The sequence below is a fragment of the Diachasma alloeum genome, unplaced genomic scaffold, assembly GCF_001412515.2.
Source record: "Diachasma alloeum isolate Michigan unplaced genomic scaffold, Dall2.0 Dall_scaffold_00206, whole genome shotgun sequence".
Classification (NCBI taxonomy): Eukaryota; Metazoa; Arthropoda; class Insecta; order Hymenoptera; family Braconidae; genus Diachasma; species Diachasma alloeum.
The window spans coordinates 802,190-828,347 of record NW_021680371.1 but is presented as its reverse complement, the minus strand read 5'-3'; the positions used below and the strand labels follow the sequence as shown (position 1 = coordinate 828,347).

The window sequence follows — 26,158 nt, the reverse complement described above, 5'->3', positions numbered from 1 at the left end:
TTTGAAAACTACTGGACCGATTCCGCTCAAAATCGAATGGGAGCCGAGTTCAATCGAGACATTTTGATTGCGTTATTGAGACTAAGATTGTTCTTAAAGTAGTATGAATGGACTCCTGAGTCGTTGAGTGCGACGAGGAAAAATAAATTCAAAAAGCAAAAAAAAATTATTCATCATTTATAGTATTATCCTGAAATTTTAGCTCCGATGAGTGTAAGAAATCGATTCATCAAATTCTTCCTGCAATTATTTTTTTAACCAATAGTCGCTCTTTTGACTAGGATGTTTGAATATAAGACGCCACTTCGGGCACGCAGAAACATGAATTATTTATTACAGAATTTTGACATTGACAATAATTTTCAGATTGAATGTGGAATTTTCATTCATTTTTTCGCATTTTTCGAGATTTGTTTTAGATTTCAATCTTGTCCCTAACTTCGAAAAGTTAATTTTCTCACTAAAGTCTGTCGTATTTTTGCAATTTTCGATTAATTATTAATAATAGTACTAAAATGTCGAATAACTTTCGTTTAGAATTTATTTCAGTTTTTTACCTTCAAAATTCAAATTATGTTATACTACTTTAAGCAACATCGTTGATAGAAATGCTTTTGGAGTTTTTGAGGAACACAGTGCTACAATCTTGGACCTGTTCTCGAATTATTAAACAATTAGTTTTTTGTCATGAATACACGTTTGAATTCACCCTAACGAATATTTACTAATCCCGCTGAAAAATTGTGTAAAGTAGGACATTGTGTTACAAGAGCGTAAAGTTGTACTTTTCCACATGTACGTGCAACACATATTCTTTGTTATATCTGTCGAAGTTCACTGTCCGGAACGATAGTGCCACACGCCATGCAGAAAACAAGAGCTTTACACATACTAAGCCGTTACGAAAAATGATCTTTCCAGACAGATATTACAAAAGTAAATTGAAAATCCGATCGATCTCATAACGTAAAAATATGAAGATTGGATACGACTAATTTCGATTTTCGGAGTGAATGTGACTCCGTTTACTATACGTGAGTCTTGCAATTGTCGAAGACAATTATTTAGTATTTTTTCAATTATTGCGATAATTGTAAGCGTTATGTTAGTCCTGCGACACACGGAGAGACTATAAAATTAAAAATTCCAATGTGAACATAGTAATCGAAGACCATGCCAAAACAACTTGAAAATTGGGTTTATCTTCACCGAATTGTTACTCGTGCCAAATTATATTTTACTTTTTTTCTACCATTTTCTACTATACCGACTCGCAATTTTTATTACATTCAACAGTAAATTTTGACTGTGGCGAGTATGATCCTCGATTATTTAATTCCAACAGTAAAAACTAATTTTATATTTATTTTGTGTAGGTTCATTATTGAATCTCCTTTAGAAATACGGGCAATCTTGCAGGGATGGCAATTTCATTTAATCCCAATTAATGTTGGATGATGAAATCATTATTCAGTAATAAAAAAAGATGAAACAATGATTGTTTAGTTAGTTAATCACTCAATGTTTGGTTAATCACTTCTCTTGAGGGAGAATTATTAGGATTAGAATTAGAATGATTCACCAAATAATCTCATAACTTTTCATAATATTACCAAAATCTATTGGTAATGACCATCTCTGAAATTTCATCTAGTCGTATAGTCTCCACTGAAGATCTTACATGACATTCTTTCTCAAACCTATGACGACAATTATGAAATAATCGTCATTCATTGATGAATTCCAATCACCTGATCAGTAAAAATGTATAATGAATGCGATTTGTGACTAAACTTAGGAATTGAATTTTTAAAATTTTTTAAATTCTGAACTTGATTTCCCATTTCGAGCAGTTGGAAAACATTTTCAGAATCGAAAACGGAATTTAACAGTACACATTGTTCGAGGGAGATTCACACAGGATTGAATAGTTGCTATTATTGAAAATGAGAACGAAAGCCATAAATCATTCATGAATTGTACATTTTCTACCATAAAATAATTTTTTCCATTACAAAAAAATATAGTTTTCATATAGCTTCAAGCAGTTTTTTCGACTTAACATTTGTCGAGTGAACTTGCTTTTTTGTACAATAAGAAAAAACAGCTTGTTAAACCCTCTCCTTTTCTCGTGATTTAAAGTTTCAAAAAATACATTGCATGGGGAAAGGCTCATTAACTCTTTCGATTAAGTTATACCGAGGGTCATCCTAATTTCAAATAATGCTAACAAATCCGCCTACCGTTCGGCGAGAAAACCAATCAGCTAAAAATCGCTTGAGATTACCCTATTAGAAATTTCTTGAAATTTCAGTCACAGCCTCATCTGAATTTTCGATGTTGTTAGTTTAAATTCAATTTCAAATGACCATAGATCAGTATCAATCATTACTTTGAGTAATATTATGAGAAGTTGCACCTTATAGTAATTTAATAATTTAAATTGATGGTTATGTTTAAAATAAAAAAATTGGTGAGTAATATTAACAATTGACTTATTCCAAATTTACCTGTAATTCAAAATTTCGATTATGCCGATGTCTGTAAATGGCAGCGTTCACAAAATTTCTCAGTCATCTTGAAAATTCAAGAATATCGGGTTTTTTATTCTAACGATTTTCGGGTTTGATTTTTCAAACTCATTGTAAAAACTGAACATCACATACAACTCAATTTTGAAAAGATTGAGAATTCAAAATCTTTGCTGCCTGAATTTAAAAAATGTTTAATGTTACTCAGTGCCGTATAGACCTGAAAATCGAGAATTACTTGAATATCCAAGATAAGAATCTCAAGCTTTTTCACTTGAAGTATTTATGACGGGGTAGCCATGTAGGAGGTGAGACGGAGGGGAATCTATTGTTCTCTCGCAGGAAACCAATCGCTGAACAGAAAAAAACGATATTTCAATTACAAATTTTCAATCTACCTGGACCATTTTTGTGTTCGAAATATTTTTTCAATAACTTTTCTATTTTTTCCTACATATTTCAAGCCTTCTTTTATTTTTCTAGCTTGTCTTTTGAATTATTGGGGAATAATTAATATAGATAGAAAAAGTGACAACGTCGTGCCGTTCGAGGTACTAGTTGGCAGAACCTAACATTCACTCAGCTGTTAGGTTCCTGCTCATAGGCAAATGTATCGTCACAACGCCATTCGTATTTGCCGCGCTTACCCTTCCATGGTTTCTAACCTCGACGTTGTAGCTATTCCAAGAGTATTTTTAATTATCTGTTCTAAACAATTCGCCTAGGCCACTTGGATTATTTTTTTAATATTCCTCCATGAAAGCTCCACCCAAGTGCGGAATTTCCGGAAAATGGCGACTTTTTTTCTATTTTTAATTTTCTTTCCGAATTTCTATAAGAGCCAGTGTTAAAATGCATCTTAGAAAAATCCCTATCTTTCACCCATTCTCCTAGACTATCTCGGACTTTGCATAGGCGTTTTGAAAAAATCAAAGAATGTATAAAAAAAATCATCAATTTCTTGCCTTTTTTTCGGCCTCCCCTGACTGCGCTATAAAGATCTTAAAATTTCAAGAGTAATTTTCTAGCAGTCCATTTTCTGAAATTCAACGATTGAAAATCTTAAAATATTGCTCCTAAGAATGTGATTAACTGTGGCGATAATCTCCATAAAAAGAAGAAAATATGTAAAAGATGCTAAAAAAAAGGGGATGTGAGCAATATATCACTCCATGAATCGGTTGTATTTTATGTTGAGAAATAATCGTTGGCGTTGGGAATAATTAGTGGTATAATGAGTTGAGTGTTGGGCAGGGCTGCTGTGCCTCGCACCCAAAACACAAAAGGTCACGACAATAACGGAAAAATGGCCGCGCGCTTGATGGCTTCACTGTTCTCAACCCTTTTCTTTTTTTCCTACCGGGGAAGACTCACTTAATCTGCTTAAAATGAGTCAATTTGCATGGCTCAATCGCTTCTTTTCTGCCGAATTCATGATAATTCACTGAAGTTCTCTGCACCCATTATACTAAGCCGTCTTGAAAGTATAGATTTTTCATGAATTTCTATTTGTTTCAAAATTTTTGTTTCGCGTGATGCAAAAAGCAAAGACAATAGCCTTTTTAAGTCAATGTAGTCTTGGAAAAATATTATACCGCAATTTAAGAAATTTGAAAATAAATTTGAGAGCATACACTCAACATGTAAAAATTCAAATACGTCTACCAAGTGGTATTTTGAGAACGATTTTTAGGTATCAGATTACCAGTTAGACCCCATACAATACCCATACCCTGTCCATTCAAACGTCACTCCGGCACCTTTGCTAGTATTTACCTCACGCGTTCGTCGTATACCTTCATCTTGTTTTGTCTTAAACCTTGGTCGGAGTCTTGTGGGATGAGAATCCAATACTCAGCTGGTAACACACCAGTCTGAGAATGTGAAAAAACAAGTGGGAAATTGCTCTTGTATTGCATATAGTATAGTTATTTTCGCTAATAAATTAGCAATTTGCGCCCGAACCGTTATTTTCCGCATCGTTTACTTCTATCATGAATAATTCCTTATTTATTTCAATGTATTAAATTGAATAAGATTTCTTTTTAACTAATTTTCTCAGATTTTCAACTTAGTTGAATGTTATCATCATTACTATTCTTATTATCCCTTTCGGAACCCGTTATCCCAAACGAATTCGGTAAAAATCATTCTCCTTTACAGAAAAATTATACGAAAAATTGGAGCAATTATTCACGTTCACCGGGATAATTTTTGATGGGATACAGGGTAAATTTTACAGTTTTGGTACGAATCACCCTCACGTTTAGTAAATTTTCCCGAGACAACGGACTAAAATTCACTATTAATCACGCACTTTTTCTTCTATTTAAGGTGAAAAACTAATAGATTGATTAAATTTTAATTAATGGCAATCGATAGGGCTCAATAATATCCTGAGCATTCAGTGGGAGTGAGATGGAAATTTCACTTTTGATTGAATTTTTAATAGAACATGAATATTCAGAAACAAAATGACATGAATTTCAAATTTTTCCGGAATTTTCATGATTTTTATGAATTTTCACGGAATAATTCAGTAGCGAAGCGGTAAACCGGGTTAAGTCGATTTTGAGTATGGGCCAGTTTTTGACGAATATCTCACAATGTAAAAGAGACAGAAAAATTTTTGTCAAGGCCTTTTTCGTAGGATCAATTGAGGGTTATAAAAAAGGTCTTAAGAAAAATTTTGCTATCTCTCTTATATTCTGAGATATTTATCAAAAATTGACCAAAAGTCAAAATCGACTTGACCCGGTTTACTGCTTCGCTACTGAATTCAACTGAAAATTCAAGTATTTTCAGATCATTCGAACCGAAAATCAATGGAATATTTTATTTTTCGATGGCAATATTTCCTGAAATTTCAGTCGAAATTAAAAATAAAAATTTCTACGAGTTGGCAGGGAAAATTCAGACGAAAATTTTTAACAGTTTACTCATACACAAATGCTATGTTTTTACGGACGAGGTACAAACATAGCATTTTCGGACTTTTTGGATCATATTGGGTCAATATAACACAAAAAATCCAAAATTCAAATTTGAACGATTACAAATCTTCCATTCGAAACCAAAAATCTACTCAATCCAAAACATCATAATTTCAAAAAAATTATGAAAAACTGCGGAAAGCAGAACGGCCATTGTTTCTAGAGGTGTTGCAATGTTCATAGCCATCTTCATGTGAACATTCACAACATTTTTGTTCATCTCAACTACTGCATAGGGAATCGTCTCTATATGGTCCGTTTGAAGTTGGCAATCAACCAGATTGCCTATCAAGCCCTGACGTAGCCCCCCTTGCTATCATTTTATATATATGTATATATACATCCCTCCCATTCTCCTGGATTCTTCTTCGATGATCATGGAGACGCTTCGACGCCCTTCTCACTGCCAGCATTTTCATTTCCATCTCTATTTTTTTCCTTCAAAATATTTTCCCTTTCGAGAAGCTCGCTGCATATCTGTATATATTGTTAGTATATAACGGATATTTGTCTGTACATGGATGTACGTGTTGGCATGGCACAGGAGGCCCTCTCTCCAGTAGGTATATAGAGGGGCGATGTGAGTACCGCAATATACCAGGGCTTACTCTAATACGTGTCTGGGCTATGCACAGCTCGATACTGATTAGTACTTCAAAGCAACATTACACAAAAAAGCGTTTTATGGATTAACCGCAGAGAAAGAGAGAGTGGAAGAACGAAAGCAACTGGAGTGTGTATTCCATTCAAGTGAAAAAAATCGTGGAAACATAAGAAGAAGGAAAAAAAATTAACAGATCACAAATCCACTTGGCTTTGTTCTCGTATAATAAGGGGGAAAAAATGGGGAAAAATTGTTGTACAATTGATCTGTAAGCCCCTCGTGTGTTTCTGTGGTCACAAGTGCCGTGTACGGAGAAGTCGAATTGAATTAAAACATCTTAAGATTGAGGGGCAAATACATTTAAGCGCATTGTTTCTCAATTAGTGATTCCACGTTGTTATACAGAGGAAAATCAACTTTGCTGTTCGGGAAAAGACTAAAAACTACTAGTTTTGAGAAAAAAAAAACTGCATTCTGGAAGCCATGATCTTGAACATGGCTTTTGCTTTCAAACATAATGTTTTAATTCTTCATCTAATGAATTACCTCAGCAATTTTTAATTTCTTAAATTCTCCATGGAATAAATAACGCAATCATTGCAGCAGAAATTTCAAGCTGGTCTGGTGGCTATAATTATTTCTCGCAATACTCATCTCATAGGGTTTTTCATTTTATAGCTGTCCCCTGTATTATTACTAAAATCATTCTATTTTGTAATACAAGCTCATGTTATCTGAATAAAACATAAACTTCTGGATATTTGTAAGTAAAAGCTCAAGGGCTGAGACTATGACTCAAAACTAGCTTAACTTGTACTTAGTTATATATATTATAAACTGACAAATTATACTGTATATTTTCTAGAATCTCGAGAGAAAAATACATGAAATTGATCACGAAAATTGTGATGAATTTAAGGTTAAAGTTCTCCGAACGCATTTTTTAAGAATTTAGACAAATGTCTATAATTTTTAATAAACAATTTGTATGAGAGTAATCCGTGAGATTTTGATAATCCTTTTATGCGAGAATGAGCAAATACAACTTTTTTATTTAAAAACTAAAAATAGAAACGAAGTTGATTCTGAGAAAATATATCTACATCTAATTAGGAAATGGATAAAAATAGAAATATTTAAGTATTGATTCCAGACAAATTTTCCTAAAAAATAAGTTATAAAATATGCTAGTCTTTATCATGAAATGAATGAGCAATGTTAAGAAAAGGAGTTTCTTATACTTCTCCTTTTTTTTCGAAACATCAAAAACTTTTTTTTCTCGGCATTGTTCTATGGTTTTGGTCTTGAGCAATCACCGAGAGTTTCTTCAAAATTGCTTCAGTACCATCTTTGATTTATAAATATTTTAAATATTCAGTATATATTTGAACGAAGTTACTTGGGAATGAAATGTCCTCGTGCTGATTCTCAAGTAGAAATTGAGGGAAATTAAACAGTTAGAGTCTGAGCGTACACAGTGAGAAACCGGTATGGAAGTTAATTGAGATTCTTGGGAGATTTGTCGCGTGGAATGTCTTAATTTAGTCGCATGAACGTCCTGACGCGCCTTAACAACTTGGAATAATTGGATAACACCTCCTCTGCACGCTCCTTTCTGCCTATCACTTTAATCTCTTTTCAACTTTCCCAATTTTCTATTATGGAAGTGCCCCTTAAGATAAGTTCTTTCATTCAGTCCATACTTCCGATTATGCTTTCTATATGGGAATGATATGTTGTTAAGAATTTTCCCCTAAAATTTTTGTAGCACTTTTAAAATTTTTATCAAGTATCAGCTCCACGAAATGCCAAAGAATTTGTCATAAAAAATTCATAATTTTATTTAAAAAAAGATAATAATAGTGAAACCTGAAAATTTCCTTTAATTATTCCATGAAAATGAATCGGAATCAGGAAAATTAACACAAATATAATTTCAAATTGTTAGTTAATTGCAAATTTTGCGAAATGATTTTTTCACTAAATCAAATCCAATGTCCCCTCCTGATGGTTAATACTAAACTGTCCATGAAACGTTTATTTTTTTTCTAACGGTGTATCTCAATCATACAATTCTTCATATAATCTCATCGTTAAATCGTGAAACGAGGGTAAAATACGTTCCTTCCTGCTTATCCACAAAACTCATGATCATCCCACAATTTTCCACGGTCACAAATGATTTTCTCTGATAGAGGGTTCTTGTCGACAGTGTCAATCATATCGCCAACCCTCATGAGCAATACCCTAGAACGTTCCTCCCATGTCTCTCACTTCCCTTTTTTCTCCATATAATCGCGTAATCCGATCAGTGACCAATCAATTCCGGTTAGCCTTAGATTTCGGCTCAGCCACTTTTCCCTGGTTTTCCCCTTTTCCACCAATAACAAAACAAGGAAGAAAAGAACAACTTTAGGCCTCTGCATGACGACTTTTTGAAGCCTACTGAATATTCTCTGACTTATAGTGAAAAAAAAATTAATTTTGCTGAAGAATTATTTTCTTGGGAGAACAATTTATCTTTTTAGGAGCCTATTTCTTCACGGAGAAAATTATTTGATGAATTTCATCAACCAGTTGTTGAAATTCACTAACTAGTTGTTGAAATTTAACAACTGTTTAGTTAAAATTCTGAAAAAGATTTTTCAATTTCATTCGACAACAATTCATTAAATTTTCAATAAACGTTCGTCGATTTATTTGATCGATCAAATTTAACAAGTAATTGCAGATTATTGCAAAAATATCTTCTATACAGGAGACATTGATCGATTGTCACGATGTAAATGATTGCGGGATTGTTTCCAAGTTTACATATGCCCTCACCATCTGGTTTGGTAGTCAAAATTGATTGAATGAAATTGAAAAATCTTTCCTGAATTTTAAGCAATTAGTAGTTAAATTTCACCAACTAGTTCTTAAAATTCAACAACTAGTTGGTAATTCTTTTTTTCCGTGTTCAGACCAGTCATTCTCAGATGGTCCATGTCCATCTGCAAGTAGTACAATTACACTGAGAGAAAAATCTGAAGTTCGATTTACTATAAGAAAATAGTTGAGGCAGTTTTGGTGAACGATACGATTTTTTTTGTATGCGGCACATAACGTTACAGTAACTTTACAAGCGTAATTTTTGCAAATAAAAATGCAGTTAAACTAACCAAAGTTCAAAAGTAACCACGACAAATCTATCGTGAGCAGAACTATAAAATAGTAGCAATGACTACATTCCATTATAGTAATCACTTCTCCGGCCATAGTTACCGTAACCCATAAGAAATTGTTGAGGACTTTTTGACTATAGTGCGATGGTGACGGAATATAGTCAGAAGAATCATTATTAACAAAAAAATTAACAAAAAAATTTCCACCAAAAGGGCGTAGCTCCACACTTACGCTTGTTTGTCATTATCAGTTATATACCTTGAAGAAATACATTTTTTTTATAGAAATTAGAACCAAAGAGGTGTAACTTCGCGCAAGGAGAGAAAAGTTGAATAAAAATTACCTAGAAAATCGTGACAAATTTTACTGTACGAATGGTAATCGTGGAACAAAATGTAATTCAGTGAAAAGATACTGCTTTCTATTCTATTATAAAATCTTACGATTTTCTCGGTAAAAACAATCTATGAATGCAAAAATTATCCTCCTGATTATACAGTAAACAAAAATCGGTATTACTGTCTCTGGTGTGAGGGGTTAAATATTCCGGTGTTAGAATTAACTTTCTCGCACGAAGTCAAATTTTGGTATGGAGTCAATTTTTGTTTTTCACACAGAACTGAGTTGATTAATATGTTCATTTTGACATCATGGCAGTGTTAATTTACACTCCACTCGCTGTATTTCACTCGCAGGGATAGGCAATAATATTAGATTTTGACAATATAAAAAAGGGATTATCTCCTTATATTGTTCAAACTTTGACTATATTTAACAAATTTAAAATATTATAGAATTTATTAGCTAAATTTTCCGATTGATGGTGAATAAAATATTTGATAATACTGAAATGTAATTTTTTAGTTAATAAACTAATTATAAATTTAGGTACTTGATTTTCGATTATCCAAATAATCGCCAATCTTCCTACCTAAATTATTGGTTGATAAAATATTTCGAAATTTAAATGTACAAATTGATGGTTACTTTAATATTTAAAATTTTGAAGATTTATGTTAAAAATTTACAACTTCACAATTTAACGGTAATTATGATTGATTAATATGCCTATCACTGTTCACTCGAGAATCAATTAACTCCGTACATTCACATCGAAAAACGGTGTGGACTTAATTTCACTTCGTTTGGTGTGGACCCGGAGTCGAAATTCGCTCTGGATTTTTTACTGTGTAGTAAAATTGCCCACATCTGTAGGATATTGTTTGTTTTATACCCATCTGAAGGTCATGGGAACGAACAGAAGTGAATTTTTACCAAATGGGTTCGGTAAAAATCATTCTCCGTTACAGAAAAATTATACGAAAAATTGGAGCAGTTATTTACGTTCACTGGGATAATTTTTGTTGGGATACAGGGTAAATTATACAGCTTCGGTACAAATCACTCTCACGTTTAGTAAATTTTCCCGGTACAAGGGAGTAAAATTCACTATTAATCTCGCACTTTTTCTCTTATTTAAAGTGAAAAAATACTGGAAATCGAGGTTGCTCCACGATTGCTTGACTTGTTTGGTCATTTTTCTCCAACTTTTTTCTCCGTGCAGTACATTTTCTGGAAATTCTGAAAATTTCGCTCTTCCGAAAATTAGTAATGAACTTTCCATAAAATTTAATTCTTTTCCACCAGTGAATAACAGTATGCTTCTTTGTTCAACAGAATCTGTAGGATACCTATGGACTTCCAATATTCTTTGAAACACAAATCAATATTCCTCAATATTCTTTGGATTTCTTGAATTTTTTATGTATATAGACAAAAAAACACGGAAGAAGAAATTTAATTTTGACAATAAACGAAAATCCGGCGCAGAAATAGTCGGAATTATCGGATATTACGGCAGGAGGGGGGGGGGGCGCACACCTAATACCTACNGGGGGGGCGCACACCTAATACCTACATGGTTCATTGTCCGCGCTACGTACATAACTGAATTCGAAGAAGATGTGGGATTTGAAAATACGTCAAGCATTTCTCTTATCTCATATTGTGTCTGGAAACCTGAATTAGATGATCAAAAAATCACGAGAGAAAAAAAAAACAATGTTATAAATAGATGGGTATAGAGATAAATGGTCACCACTGATGATAAACCTCACGCTAATATTGTTGACGTAGGACCTCGTAGTAAGCCAAGTGGAAAGTGTAGGGAGGTGTGACGTCATTATCCCCTCTCTGCCACAATGTTTTGATTAATTGTGGATATGCTCGGGTACACTGTTGGAAAATTATTCCTGAAATTCAAATGAAAAATCACGAAATTTTGAACAACGTTCAATCCACCTGAACTTTCAAAATATGTTGGTATTGAAAAATCAGTTAATTCCTGGAATATTCAGTAGTAATACCCCAAGAGCTTCAAAATTATCGGGTATTTTTCGATAGCTTCGTTGCAAACAAATGAGGGTGTCAAGTTTTGCAGGTTAAAAAATCCTGAGCGCTTGCGCGAGGGTTCGTTTGCAGAGGAGCTTGAGAGAATTACCCGATTAATTTTGAATCTCGAGGGGTATTTGTCGTATAATTTTTCCCAATCGGATTTTGGCCAAGCAGAGTGCAGTGGACAACATCGGGAGGTGAATTGATGAAGATTTTAACAAATTATGTTAATAGAATAACTCAATTTCCATAGACTGTCAAATGTAAGATTCTATCCGAAATGAGCCGAAAAAATGAAGAGCTACTGCGAAATATTGAAAAGCTAGGAGGAAATATCCGAAATAAAACTGTCGGGTAGCCTCAAATAATGCGCGCCGATTGGTCGAAATCCGATTGGGAAAAATAATCAATAATAATACCTCAAGAGCTTCAAAATTATCGGGTATTTTCTTCATAGCTTCGTAGCAAACAAATGAGGGTGTCAAGTCTTGCAGATTACAATATTTTCCTGCAACCGGGGAAATTGGTCAGGGTCGTGTCACGTGATGCCAAATACTGTACTCTGTTTGGCAAAATCAGAATTGAGAAAATTGTCAGCTATAATACCCCAAGACCTTCAAAATTATCGAATAGTTCCCGAATGTTTTGTTGCAGAGCAATAAGAGGGATTTTACTGCAAAAATGACCCCAATCGTTGATATACAGGGAAACTTGAGGGAAATATCCGATGAATTTTGAAGGTTGAGGGGTACCCGAGTGGAAATTCCGGTCAGGTCTTGATCAAGTTTGGATCAGGTTAGATACATGCTCAATGAAATTTTTATTTATTTCATTAATGAATAATAATAGTGATAATAACAATAACACTAATAAATAAATAGACATTTGGTGATTTTTTTCCTCAAGATAAGTTTGATATAAGTTTGATATAAGGTTGATATTCCTCTAATACGTATTTACGGCATCATCATCCCTCCCTTCTGTACATTTGAGAACGGCTGGCTGTTAATTAAATTGATTAATTAAATTAAATTAATTTAATATATTTTAATTATAGTATAATGATTCTTTTCAAAGATTGAAAATAATTATTGATAATGGTTGATAAAACTTAATTTGAATAGTATAAAAGTAGTTAATTAAATTATCCGAAAAACTTATTAAAATTAATGTCAGGTGGACCGGATCTGAATCTGATCATTTTCAATTGACCCCGTTCAAATGCCGATCAAAGACATCAAATCGCAATTTGATCAAATTGGGGTCAGGCAGCCGACCTCAGGGTGAGATCGTGCCTACCTGATCAGAACTTGATCTGAATCATCCTGCAGTTTTTCGGATCCGATCTGCTGGATCAGAACTTGGTCAGGTTCTCATCATGCACCATCTGATCATGTCTATCTGATCAGAACTTGATCTGAACCTGCCTGTAGTTTTTCGAATCCGATCTGCTGAATCAGAACTTGGTCACCTTCTCATCAGGAATCACCGGATCAGTCGAACCTTACAAAAACCTGATCAAGTTCTGATCGTGCTTCAAGTGGGCCTGAAGCAATTTCCACTCGGGTTTTCGGAGGACAATTTCTTCAATTCTGATTATGGCCAATCAGGGTGCGGTGTTCGGGGTTACGGGACACATTTCACCAAAATGTGAGGAATATCCATCTAATTCGTAGAAAACAATTGACAGACTACAGGGAAATTATCAGACTGTTATTTTCCCTGCAGCCAGGGAAATTAACAGTGTTAAACGCGTCACGTGACCTAGAATACTACACTCTGATTGGTCAAAATCAGAATTGAGGAAATTGTCACAGAAATTCTCAGAAATTTTATTATAAATCCCGAGAATTTTTTTCTTAACTGCACTAGATTTTTTTTTTCATACACTGAAAGAAAAATGTCCCAATATGCAGACTATATTTACTTGAGAGAAGTTAATTATTTTTAATGGCTTAAATCTGAGAATGCACTCTGACCACATGTTTGCACTTCACCGCACTCAAATAAATTCTCATTTATCACTATCGTTCCGCGTTACATCATGAATATATCACATATCGAAACATTGGAAGTGTATAAAAAAAATCATGAAAACAGTAAATACTTGAAGATTCACGATCCTTCCACGCAATTTGACTGAGTTTATTTGCGATAAAATCATACTTAAGTACCAGAATATTTTAAAGCATGAGACCTTTCTCGGGTCACGTGAGTTGAGATGCCTGAGAGAATTAAACGATTGAAGAAAAATTATGTGTCTCAAGTAAATATTTTTCAGATACTAGAATTTTTTTCTCAGTGTAGCAGTGGATTGGGATTTTCTTCAGTACCACACTATTGAAAATTTTCGTCTGAATTTTCCGTACCAAATTCCGGAAATTTTTATCGTATTCAAGTTTCACTGAAATTTCAGGAAACTTTGTTATTCAAAAGTCAAATATTCCATTAATTTTCTGTTCAATGATCTCAAAATCAGTAAAAAACTTGATTTTTCAGTTCAATCATTCTGTGAAAATTCAGAAACAAGTTGAAAACTCATGACCTTTTGTTTTTGAATATTCATGTTCCACTGAAAATTTAATCACGCTATGAAATTTCCGTCTCACTCCCACTGAAAACTCATGAATTTCCTTGAATTCTACCTAAAACTTGAAATTTCATAACCATTTCTCCCCTAAATTGGATTCAATGTCACGCTCATGAGATTTACTATAATATCTTGCATGAAATTTCAAAAAATTTCTAACAGTGCAACACTAGAATTTTTCCAAAGAATTTCTCTCCGTGCATAGTATTTAGGATAATTTTCACAAACGAGAGTGAAAATTCAAGAATGAAAATCCACAAGCAATGAATGTGCTCGCATAAACACATAAGCATTATTTGGAGTAGTTCACAAATTATCAATTGGCCTTTCGGCGGTGTCTCCTCGCGCCTCGTAAATTATCGTTTACCCCTTTGACACGCGCCTAATGCAACTCCAGAGGGACGCACGCATCGTGGCAGCGGAGCTTGGTCTAGGGGGAGCGTGGGGACAGTGTACGGTGGATTCAGCTTGCTATATTGTTGGGTGCTGAACCCCTGGGGACCTGTGGGACGTTAATGAAATAACACGGGAATTAGTCCCGGACATTACCAGCAAACTATGTCCATTATCGTTCTGGCAGAAGAGGGAGAAAGGGGGAGAGAGAGAGAGCTACTGGTAATTTACGGAAAGTTCAGTAGAACGATAATGCAGTGCGGTTCACTCTAAACCAAAGCAGAGAACATCAAATTTTTATTCATTTACACCTGTTTTATTGTTGGAGGATGATTCACACTGATTCAGGCCATTTCTGTATTACAGTCCATTCTAGCTCTCGGAAAATCGAATTACCTATATAGGTAAATTGAGTTATATATATACTTATATTACATATATACCTATATAGGCACTGTATACACAGTGCGTTCGAACGAATTTGACAAGGTTTTGTTCCACGTTTTTCGTGTCATTTTTGCTTCCGAATGGAAGCTTTGTAATCGTTCAAAATTAAGTTTCCAAATTTTTGGGTCGGGGTATCTAAATATGGTCTAAAAAAACCCGGCTGTGTGGCGCACTTGGTAGCAGCATGAGATTCACAACCTCAAGCTCCCAGGTTCGAGCCCCGGCCGGGCCAAAATTCCACACCAATTTTTCATCACAATTTTCCACATAATATTCAACTGAAAATTCAACACAATTTTCAAACCGAATATTTCACGGAATTTTCAACTGAAAAATCCACTCTACATTTAACATTCCCTGGCTGAAGGCCCTCAGGCGATGGCCGCGTTGACAAGTTAACCCTTGCAACGAAAAACCGGTGAAATTTGAAAATTTATGGTCTAAAAAGTCTAAATATGCGATGTATATAAGTATGTATGTATGTATGTATGTATGTATGTATGTATGTGTGTGTACTTTTTTTCAATTTTTTTTTCGCAATTCTCATTATAGGAGCTTGATAAAATTCCATGAATTTTTCCATGGATATAGACGTTAATAGGCTCTATTCATCGACACCAATTAAAATTGAATTATTTATAGAGTTTGTGAAATATTGGTATTTTTTCAAAAATCGATTTTTCGACGCTCAGTCCAAGAATTGTCAGCAGAATGAAATGAATCATGGCTTAAAAAATTTGTATAGATAGCCTCTTGATTCTATTAGAATATGATGCGGATCGCAGCTATTATTGTTGAGCTACAACATATAGTTTGTGAGATTTTTTTTTCATTTTTTTCATGATAAACTGGAAAAATTAACGGTCATATCAATGAAATCATGGCTGAAAAAGATCGTTTTGATGCGTTCTCGATGTAGTGCAAAGATGATAAAAACAGCACAGCAATTTATTAAGTTGCATAGTAGCAATATGAAGCTTTAGGTCATATGAAGGTCATATAAAAGTTGTACGAGGTCATATGAAGATTATATGAGGTCATTTGGAAGTTATCTGAGATCATATGGTGTCATAATGGGATGATACAGGGTCATATGAGGATCGCCTGGGGTTATACGGGAGTCATATGGAGGTCATTTATGGCAATATGAGGGTTATATAGGCTCATAAAAGGATGATATAGGAATCATAAGAGAGTCATATAGGTGTCACTATTCAAAACAATAAAAAATAAGAGTAATAAATTTCAAAAATAGAGAATCCGTTCGGAAGCATATTGCTAATTTGTTAGCAACATAAACTATACCCATATGCAGAAAATGCGATTATCCACTTGTTTCGAAATAATCCGCAAAGGATTGTAATGATCAAAATTCTTTCACCAAAATAATTCTATATTTTTGCCCGTTAGCCCGAATGAAAATTTCGGGCAGTTCTCCTGGGTCTAAATCAGGCTTGGGATCCAAACAAGCGTCACATTTCCTACACGGAGAGAAATTTTATCCTGATAAAAATAACAATTACCGTGCCGGTAGAGTAAAAATTACTGTACCGGTAGGTTAAAATTGACTAACCGTTCTAGAATTTTCGTTATCTATATAAAAATTACTGGACTGGGAGGGTAAAATTTATTATGCGTCAGGATAAAAAATTTCTCTAACGTAGAATTAAATTTGATCATCATATATTAATTTTTACTAAATTTCGGGATAGAAATGAGGAAACGATGACTCATGATACATTTTCATAGAACGGTAGGGTAATTTTTAGCAAAAATTTCTCTTCGTGTATCCAAAGCTGATCAAAATCGGTTCTGACGGATCAGTCTCTTATTCTAGCCTGATTTGAACGTTCACTCGAAATTTAATCAGCGAAGGTTCAGACTTTTCTTCATTCTTTATAGATGGCCGGAGTTTTTTCCCCGTTGAAAAGCTCCCGGAATTTTTTTCCCCGGCGAATTTTTCTCTCGGAACTTTTTTCCCCTCACTAATTTTTCTCACGTGGAATTTTTCCCCGGGTTATTTTTCCGCCGTTGAAAAATTCCCGGAAATTTTTTCTGCGTCAATCCTTTCTCAGCGAATTATTTTCATTGAGATTCATTTTCCTTACGAATTTTTTTCATGTGAGATTTTGTTTGGAGTTTTTCTTCAGAAAATACTAATTGAATTTCGTTATTTTTCTCTTAGAAGGAGAAAAATGAACAAATTAATGACAAAAATCGTTTTTTTTTTTTCATTCGCGATTGTTTAGTCCTCCCCCCCCCCCCAAAGAAAAAGAAATATCGTGATTATGATGGAAGACTGAAGAAAAATTATTGATGATTTTGAAATTGATAATTTTCTACAAAATGTGGCTAATTTTCTTCTGTTGTCGATGTTTCACTTGACGCGTTGAATTACATTGTACGAAAATTATATTTGTTGCTCATTATATAGCAAATTAATCATTCTAGCTTGTTGGAGTGTTCGTAATTTTGTCTGGTTGTACATGTTCTATTTGTGACTGAATTGAATTTTTTTGACACCAAAAAATCGCGTGTGATAATATCTGTCAAATCAAATCACAATATTGCTATGTAACTAGAGACAGTTTAGTAATAATCCACATATTTCATTCCTATGAGAGAATTGTTCTGTGCACGATAACTCCCGAAAAAAATTAGATAGGATACTCAAATTTGGTGAGATGCTTGCTCTTATGATGTTGCAAGATGGGTTTGTGGGTAGGCAAAATCGGAAAAATGGTTTAGAAAATATTCAATTTGTTGTGAAAATTAATTAATATATTTTTTAATACTCGTTTGGTTTCAATTTCATTGTTCACGAAGTTCCTAATCGGAGAAAAAAATTGCAGAAAAATTACCAAACAAGTCAAGTAATCATGGAGCAACCTCGATTTCCAATACTTCTTCCCCTTAAATAAGAGAAGAAGTGCGAGATTAATAGTGAATTTCACTCCGTTGACCCGGAAGAACTTTACTAAACGTGAGGGTGATTTGTATCGAAATTATAAAATTTACCCTGCATCCCATCAAAAATTATCAAAGTGAACGCGAATAAATGCTCCAATTTTACGTATAATTTTTCTGTAACGGAGAATGATTTTTACCGACCCTAGTGGAAAAACATAAGGTGGAGGTGTAACATGCCTGATCAGAATTTCGGATCGGACTTGATCAGTTTCTGATCGAGACCTGAACAGAATTTCCACTCGGGTATAATAAGTCAATTTGAGAGTGAAATTCGTAAGTGTCCTGGTAGCTCAGATGGTAAGAGCACCTGACGCGACATTGGGAGGTCCCGGGTTCGATTCCCGGCTAGGAAGTTGCTAATTTTTTCTTTCAAAAAAAAATTTAATTTAATTAATGCCTAATGATGGTAGGCGGCGAAACCCTAGCGGAAAAACATAAGGTGGAGGCGTGGAGGTGTAACATGCCTGATCAGAATTTCGGATCGGACTTGATCAGTTTCTGATCGAGACCTGAACAGAATTTCCACTCGGGGAACCCGTTTGGTAAAAATTCGTATCCGTCCGTCCCCATAACCTTCAGACGAGTACAAAACAAACAATCCCCTGCCCATGTGACGAATTTTACTAAACAGGAGGATAATTTTTGCATCCATAGCTGTATTTTTTTACCGAAAGAAACGTAAGATATCCATTGAAAACCAGTATTTTTTCACTGATTTACATTTCGCTCCACGATTACCATTCGTATACCAAAATTTTTCATAATTTTTGAGGCAATTTTTATCCAACTTGTCTCTCTGTGCGGAAACCCAATTTTTCAATATTTTTTAATATTTTCAACAACCTAACTGGGGGAATGATAGCACTTTTTTTTTAATATTCAGGTCGGAAGTATATGAACGTTTATAATTAAAATATGGCTATACATACAAGTTGGCATTGCATACTGGCGCGTTATTGAAGGTCATTGCGTAAAATTCACATATATGTGAGTTCAGTCGCCCTCGATCAAGTAAGAGCCACATATAAGTCACTCAAACAGCTATGGATTTCCAGTCCAACACCTCCATTGTCCCTCGTGTTGGAGAGTACTTCTTCGAGTATACATGAATTCACGCCTCCAAACTGGTATGCGCACCGCGCACACTCTACATAAATCGAGCCTCTCCGTCTGTCGTTCATCAATCCGCATTACACGGAATTGCGTGCGCAGATCACCCTCCTCTGAATATATAGGTTTCTACGTATTTTTTCAAACGATACTGCGTTGCTTGGTCAACCACCCGAACAATATATAATATATGCGTTTGCAATCATTTTCCTCTGACGATTATTGCCGCTCCTTCATTGACTACACTGTTAGAAATTTTTTGAAATTTCGTGGAAGATATAATGAATCTCATGGGAGTGACGTTTAATCGGGTTTAGGGAAAAAATGGTTATGAAATTTCAAGTTTTAAGTTGAATTCACGGAAATTCATGAGTTTTCAGTGGGAGTGAGATGGAAATTTCACAACTTCATTGAATTTTCAGTGGAACATGATTACTCAGAAACAGAATGACATGAATTTTCAATTTCTCCCAGAATTTTCCTGATTTTTCGGAATTTTCACAGAATAATTGAAATGAAAAATCAAATATTTTATTGATTTCCAGATCATTTAAACAGAAAATCAATGGAATATTTGATTTTTCAGTGACAAGATTTCCTGAAATTTCATTGGAACTTGAACACGAAAAAAATTTCCGGAATTTGGCGCGGAAAATTCAGACGAAAATTTTTAACAGCGTACCAATTTCTGTTACTCGTTTCTGGAGATTTGTACTTGCACTCTTCTATTATCTCTTACTCTACTAGATGAAGCTTTTGTTTGGATTCATCATACATTTTAGTTTTCAATTCAGTAACGAAGTGGTAAAACGGTACAAATCAATTTTGACTATTGGCCAGTTTTTAATAAATATTTCGGAATCTAAGAAGATAGTAAATTTTTTATTGTAACCTTTTTTGTAGAGCCAATTGAAAGCTACAACAAATGTGATTACGAAAATTTCGCTATTTCTCTTTGATTCAGAAATATTCTTCAAAAACTCAACTGGGAGATAAGTCGACTTAAACCATTTTGCCACTTCGCTACTGAATTTTTTTTTAGACATATAAAATGCTTGAAAATGAAGTCTTGGGATGTCCAGATGCGTATGGTTGCAGAGAAATGGTTTATTTGAATTGAATAACCTTCATCTGGAATGAAATCCATAAAGTTATTCTATTAGCACGCGAAAGAAGTTTTTATTCAAATTTGACTTTTCTTTGCATTTCATACCCGTTAAATAAATAATTTTATGAACGTACTACCCATATGACACTCATATAACCCATATGACCACGATGACCGTAATTCCGACCCTTATTTTGACCCTGACGACCCTTATTCTGAGCCTTGTGACCCTTAGTTTCAGACCCTTAATTTTGAGTACCAAAATTCCTCATTTTTTTTCTAATCATTCAATTATCTCAAAGCCAAGTGATTTCATTGAAGAATGTTTCGATATTTTCTTTGGTGATTTGGGTTTTTATAAGATAGAAAGGAATAAATTCTTAAATTTCATTGGTTAAAAATATAGTAATTGTTTAGACAATGAGAAGCCTGAATTTTTTAATATGTATTTTTTTATTATTTTTTTTTATTCATATTTCTTTCCTACTACCATTACGGTTTTATAGGCTCCCTATTCGTCTGCCTTGCCTCTCCCACTTTTCTCTTCTGATTTTTTCTGCGTTACCATGGGCCGTCTTACTCTTAACTGTACCCCATTCGGGCTAGGACTACAAGGGAAACCATGGAAAACCCCAGTCGTACAGCCGGCCGATTGTGCAGAGCCCTAATGTGCTTTTCTGTCACACTGACTAGAGAGGCACATTAGGCCACTGCACCGTGCCTACCTTCCGAAATTTTTGAGCGAGGGTGTTCCTAAGCGGTGACCCATCCAAGTACTAACCACGCTAAACGCAGCTGCACTCGGATGTCTACCGGAGCAACACCTCATTCACCCAACCATTACCGTCGGTTCTTTTAACCCTAGTTGGTCACCATATGAGAACTTGCGACTTTGGTCATTTCCGCAGGGAATCGCGCCGTGTTATTTAGGCCCGAGCGTTGCCGAATTCACTCTATACTGCCTGGGCGCGTTTAGCGAGACTTCGGCCACGTCGCACAACGGGCAATTTCATTTAACATGGGAAAAAATTGCCCGTCTGTTAGAAATTTTTTTTTTCTTCAGGAATTGTGAATATTAATAATTTTTAAAAATATTATAATTTTCTAGACACTTGAATTGACGCATTCCAATTTTTTAGGATTTTTCCGCTCAGCCAGTCAATGATAAGAAAAAAAATCGACCTTATGCGGCGTTTCCCTCCTATGGTGACCAAACTAGGGTTAATATGTATTAATCCTTTATTTTGATAAAATGGAAAGAAGAAATCAATAATCGAAAGAAAAAATTATGAATTATCAGATTTGACGGAAAATTTACCATTTTTATTGATTTCTTCATCATATTGTGAATGATATTTTTTTTAATTGCATCAGAAATGTCACCTGATAAAAATTTTCAAGAAATGTACAAGAAATTTGAGTTCAAAATTGTTAACAGTGAGCTCATGAGTTCTCAATTAAAAAATGTAAAATTGTTCATCCGAAAATTAGAGATGAAAATAAGAGATGATAGATGATTTGATTTGTCAAATTTCACAATTAGTTCTCTCCAATCGATATTTATGACGGGAAAACCCTTATTCACATCAGAAATATACTGCAACGCATCAGAAATATACCCACAAGGCGTGCCCACGTGCACCTACCTACAAAAAAAACGGAAGAGGATGGGAAAAGAGAAAAAAAGTGAGTCAAAGGCAGGAGTGCTTTATCCGAGGAGTAAAACCGCAAATCCTAGTATAATACTAATAGAACTATAATAGGTTCAATAGAGCGCGCTGGTCTTCGGCGACAATGCGATCTTGTCAAAATACTCAACGTGGTAACATGAAACTTGGGACATGGATTTTCTCAATGGGTGTTACTGCCTCTCACTCGTGTCCTTTTATTGGTACTTTTATACTTGAAAAACCCACGGTTTCTTATATCATTGATCCTCGTATTATTATTCAATGCTTTTTTTGTACGAAAAATGTGAAACCACTCAAAACGACAAACGGAAGGAACTAAATGATTGAGGTCTAAGTTACCAGCACTGGGCGTAGTATTTCATCAAAAGCCTACTCAACGTTCGGTGTAAAGAAGAAAATTTTGACGCATGCCAATTAACAAATGAACAGGTTCTCATATCACTCGATAAAATTTTAAAACAAGTGGAAAATAGCTCTTGTATTGCATATTGTGTTGCAACGGAATCAATGTGTAAGTTATTGATCCTCTTCCTGATATATTTGTGGGTGTGTTTTGGTTTGTTATTCGATTAATAAAAATATCATTCTAAAGTCGGAGAACGAAGATATTAATCATCACGTGTATTAAAAAAAGAAATAAAGCCGCCCCTTTTCCATAATTCATCGCCTATTCATTACAGTATAGCTATTTTTGCTAATAAATTAGCAATATGCTTCCGAATGGTTGTTTTGCACATAATTTCCTTTTATCGTGTACACTGTTAGAAAAAAATGAAATTTCATGAACAGTTGACTGCTAATTTTCGGGACAGTGACATCGAATGCGATTTAGGGGGAAAAAATCATGAAATTTCTGGTTTATCTGAAAATTTAGTAAAATTTAGAATTTTAACCAGGGTAAAGACGAGCATTCCTAAACTCATTTAAATTTCCTATCTAATGTAAATATTAAGTGCCAAATTACGTTGAATTTTCCGTGAAATTTGAAATTTCATGATTTTTTCCCCCCTAAATCGCATTCAGTGTCACTGTCCTGAAAATTCACGAATATATTTACCGAAATTTTTTGGTTTTCTATTCATCTTCAGGGAAAAATGGAACTGAAATTTACATTTATCTTGGATTTTTTCAGGGAATTCTGAATGTTCAATGACAAAATTGCTTGAAATTTCAGTGGTAATTAAATTCGATCAGAATTTCCAAAAAGTGTACCGAAAATTTCAGACAAAAATTTTTAACAGTATGTAATTCATTATTTATTTCATTTTATTAAATTGAATAAGATTTCTTTTTAACTGATTTTGTCAGATTTTCAACTTAGTTGAATGTTATCATCATCATCACCATTATTCTTATTATCCATTTCTTCTATGCAACCGATTGTCTTTTTTACAGTTCTATCTCTCCCCTCAGCCCTTCGATAAAATAGATAAAGTTTATTTATATATACTTAAATAAATTTGAAACATCACATTTGAAGAAACCATCAGAAAGCTCACTTTCAGGAGAATTAGAAATTTTCAACAATCGCCATAAAAATCAAGTCAACCGATATAGCTATTGTAATCATCTTTCAATTTCGACTTAATGGCATTGAAACAAACATTTGAAGCTTCATATTCAAAGATATCCCCGAAATTGTAATTTTCAAAAAATACAACATTCTTGCAAATTTTCAAAGAAATCAAAATAACGATTATAGCTATCGCCTTCATCTTCGAATTCGGTCAAAAGGACATCTAAACAAATTTTTTAAGCCATCATTGAAGCAATTCAGAACATTGTTTTTTAGTTATCGTGGCACAACCGATTATCTAAAAAAATGAAAAATTAAAAAAACAAAAAATCCGTAACTTAAATTGAAATGATTACAGGGCTTCCATTTGGAAGCAAAAAATAGGAATTAAATCTTTACTTGAACATGAATGTCCAATTATTGCATACATCGATTACCCTGCAATCTCGTCCATACCTCGCAGTTTTTTATCTGAAAAAAATATTTCCAGCCAAGCGTTAATCCTCTACTACCGCAGTCTCGAAATGATCATTGAGATCCCCTCTTTGTTTTTTTTTCCGTTGCTTTTTTTTGTCACACCCTTTCGCTTGGGTTTCGACATTTGTTAGACCTCTAGAGTTTGTATGGAAATATATGACAACGGTGTGGCTTTTAGTAAATCGTCAGAGTTAAAGGGTGTGCTATAAAACACACATACGAGAATTCATTATTTTCACAGGAGGAAGGCTGTGAAGTCGAGTAGTAGCTTAGGTAGTGTTGCTGTAGATTATGTAAAAAGGACAAAATCCATGGGTATATTCGTACACTTTTCTGGGTTAATTTATCAAACGGCGCGCAAACTCACAGGGTCGTGAGCCCTCATTTTATAAAACGCCGACTCGTTAAAGACATTTTACCTCTGGTGGGGGAGTGAATGGAGAGACGAGAGGAGAAAAGGAAAATGAGAGAGTGAGAGAGAGAGAGAGTTTCAGCTCTCTGCCCTCCATATACCCTGGCTCCATGTATATATACGCATAGATTCTATACTCTTTACACAACTTCCTCGAGAAAGCCGAAGGAATCTTTTTCAACTCCACTTCTTCTTCATTCCATTCCCAATGGCTTTTCCCTCTGCTCGAAAGTTACTAACGTCGACAGCTTTATTAGAAAACGGCCGGTACCGAAAAACGTCTTAATATAACTCGTAGCACCGCTTTAACTTTTCCCTTCCTTCCTTCGGTCTATCCTACTCTCCACCTCCGTTCGTGAAAGGGAGATCATCATAACCCTCCTACGGCCTAAAAATCTCAGAAAAATTATCCCAAACTACTTCATTTTTTTATTCGTTATTACATGAAATATTTTTTTGCATTAAGCTTTAATTCTCTAATGAGCTATTTCATTTATATATTTTTAGGTTTCTCACAGTCCAAGAGCACCTTCTCAACGGGGTCTGGTGAGCGATTATTCAATACGTCTAGTATAGTTAGGGGAAGAGGTGGCTGTACCGCTCATCTAAGGAATAACAATACTTTTCACATCCCAATCTATGATTTCGGATAAAATTATATAATTATTCTTTGGCTATTCAGCCAGATATTTAGAAGTTTGGATGTTCAATTCTTGTTTCAATTCCGATAAAACATCAAAAAATGGAGTATGGGTCGCATGCAGCTAATACCACACAGTCTGATCAAATGATGCGAAAAAGAATTACAAACGATTGATCATAATTTTATGCGATTATAATGTTATTATCATAGTGAATAACCTTACGTACTGGTCCAGAAAAATTACATCGTAAGGCCCTGAAAATTTTGGAGTGCTAGTTTTATCATTTAAAGTGATGAAAAAATTTGAAATTTGCTTCATGTGTCCCTTTAAGAGACGCATGTATAACTTGCCGATGCGAGTTGAAATTTAAAATTGAAAATTCGGAAATTTCTTACGAAAAATTTCAGTTCTTTCAAATTTCAATTTATCGAATTTCAATTTTGATATTTCTTTTTTGAAAAACTCAAAAAGGGGTAGGGGGTTTTCTTTTCCAACCGAATCCATTCTTAAGCAAGTGAATGCCTATCGATCGCGACCAACTTCATTTCGATCGCACTATACGCGTTCGCCCGGGAGCAATAACGAAAAAAAGTACACGGAGAAAAGTTTTCTAGAAAAATTCTAGTACACGTACTGGAAAAAATCACAATCCACCGGCTGTGAAAAATTCTAGTGCTATTAAGGTAAAAATTCTTGGTATTTCTGGTAAAATTACCGGGGATTTTCATGAAATTTTCACAGAAATCCGGGGAAAAATTAACGTTTTCCCCAATAAAATTTCTAGTGCCGGCACTGGAATTTTTTCCTGCCCATCACTTTGCGCCTCTTTTCCCGTACTAGCACTAGAATTTTTCTAAACAATTTCTCTCCATGTAGCTACATACACACACACACATACACATTTCTAAAAACCATATGGGGAGCTTCTACTCATCATGAAACGTCGACCTTTCACGAAATTATGATTTTTCAGTTTTCATTTCCGGGGTGAAACCAATAACTTCCTATTGGGAAGTTAATAAAAATTACATATTGATAGTAGAATTTTCAGATTGAGTGAGAGACAGTTTGGGAAAAGTAAGTGATTGTGAAGAAAATCAGGTGAGCGGTATT

General features: G+C 34.4%; 1 protein-coding gene across 1 annotated transcript in view; it reads left to right on the top strand.

The window, feature by feature from the left end:
• The window catches only part of LOC107036151 (dorsal root ganglia homeobox protein), a 122,965-nt gene that overhangs the window by 1,940 nt on the left and 94,867 nt on the right, over nucleotides 1-26,158 (top strand). The window contains exon 2 of the mRNA XM_029125956.1: nucleotides 24,909-24,947. Within this exon, the coding sequence (XP_028981789.1) occupies nucleotides 24,909-24,947 (39 nt within the window). The remainder of the gene's footprint in view (nucleotides 1-24,908; nucleotides 24,948-26,158) is intronic.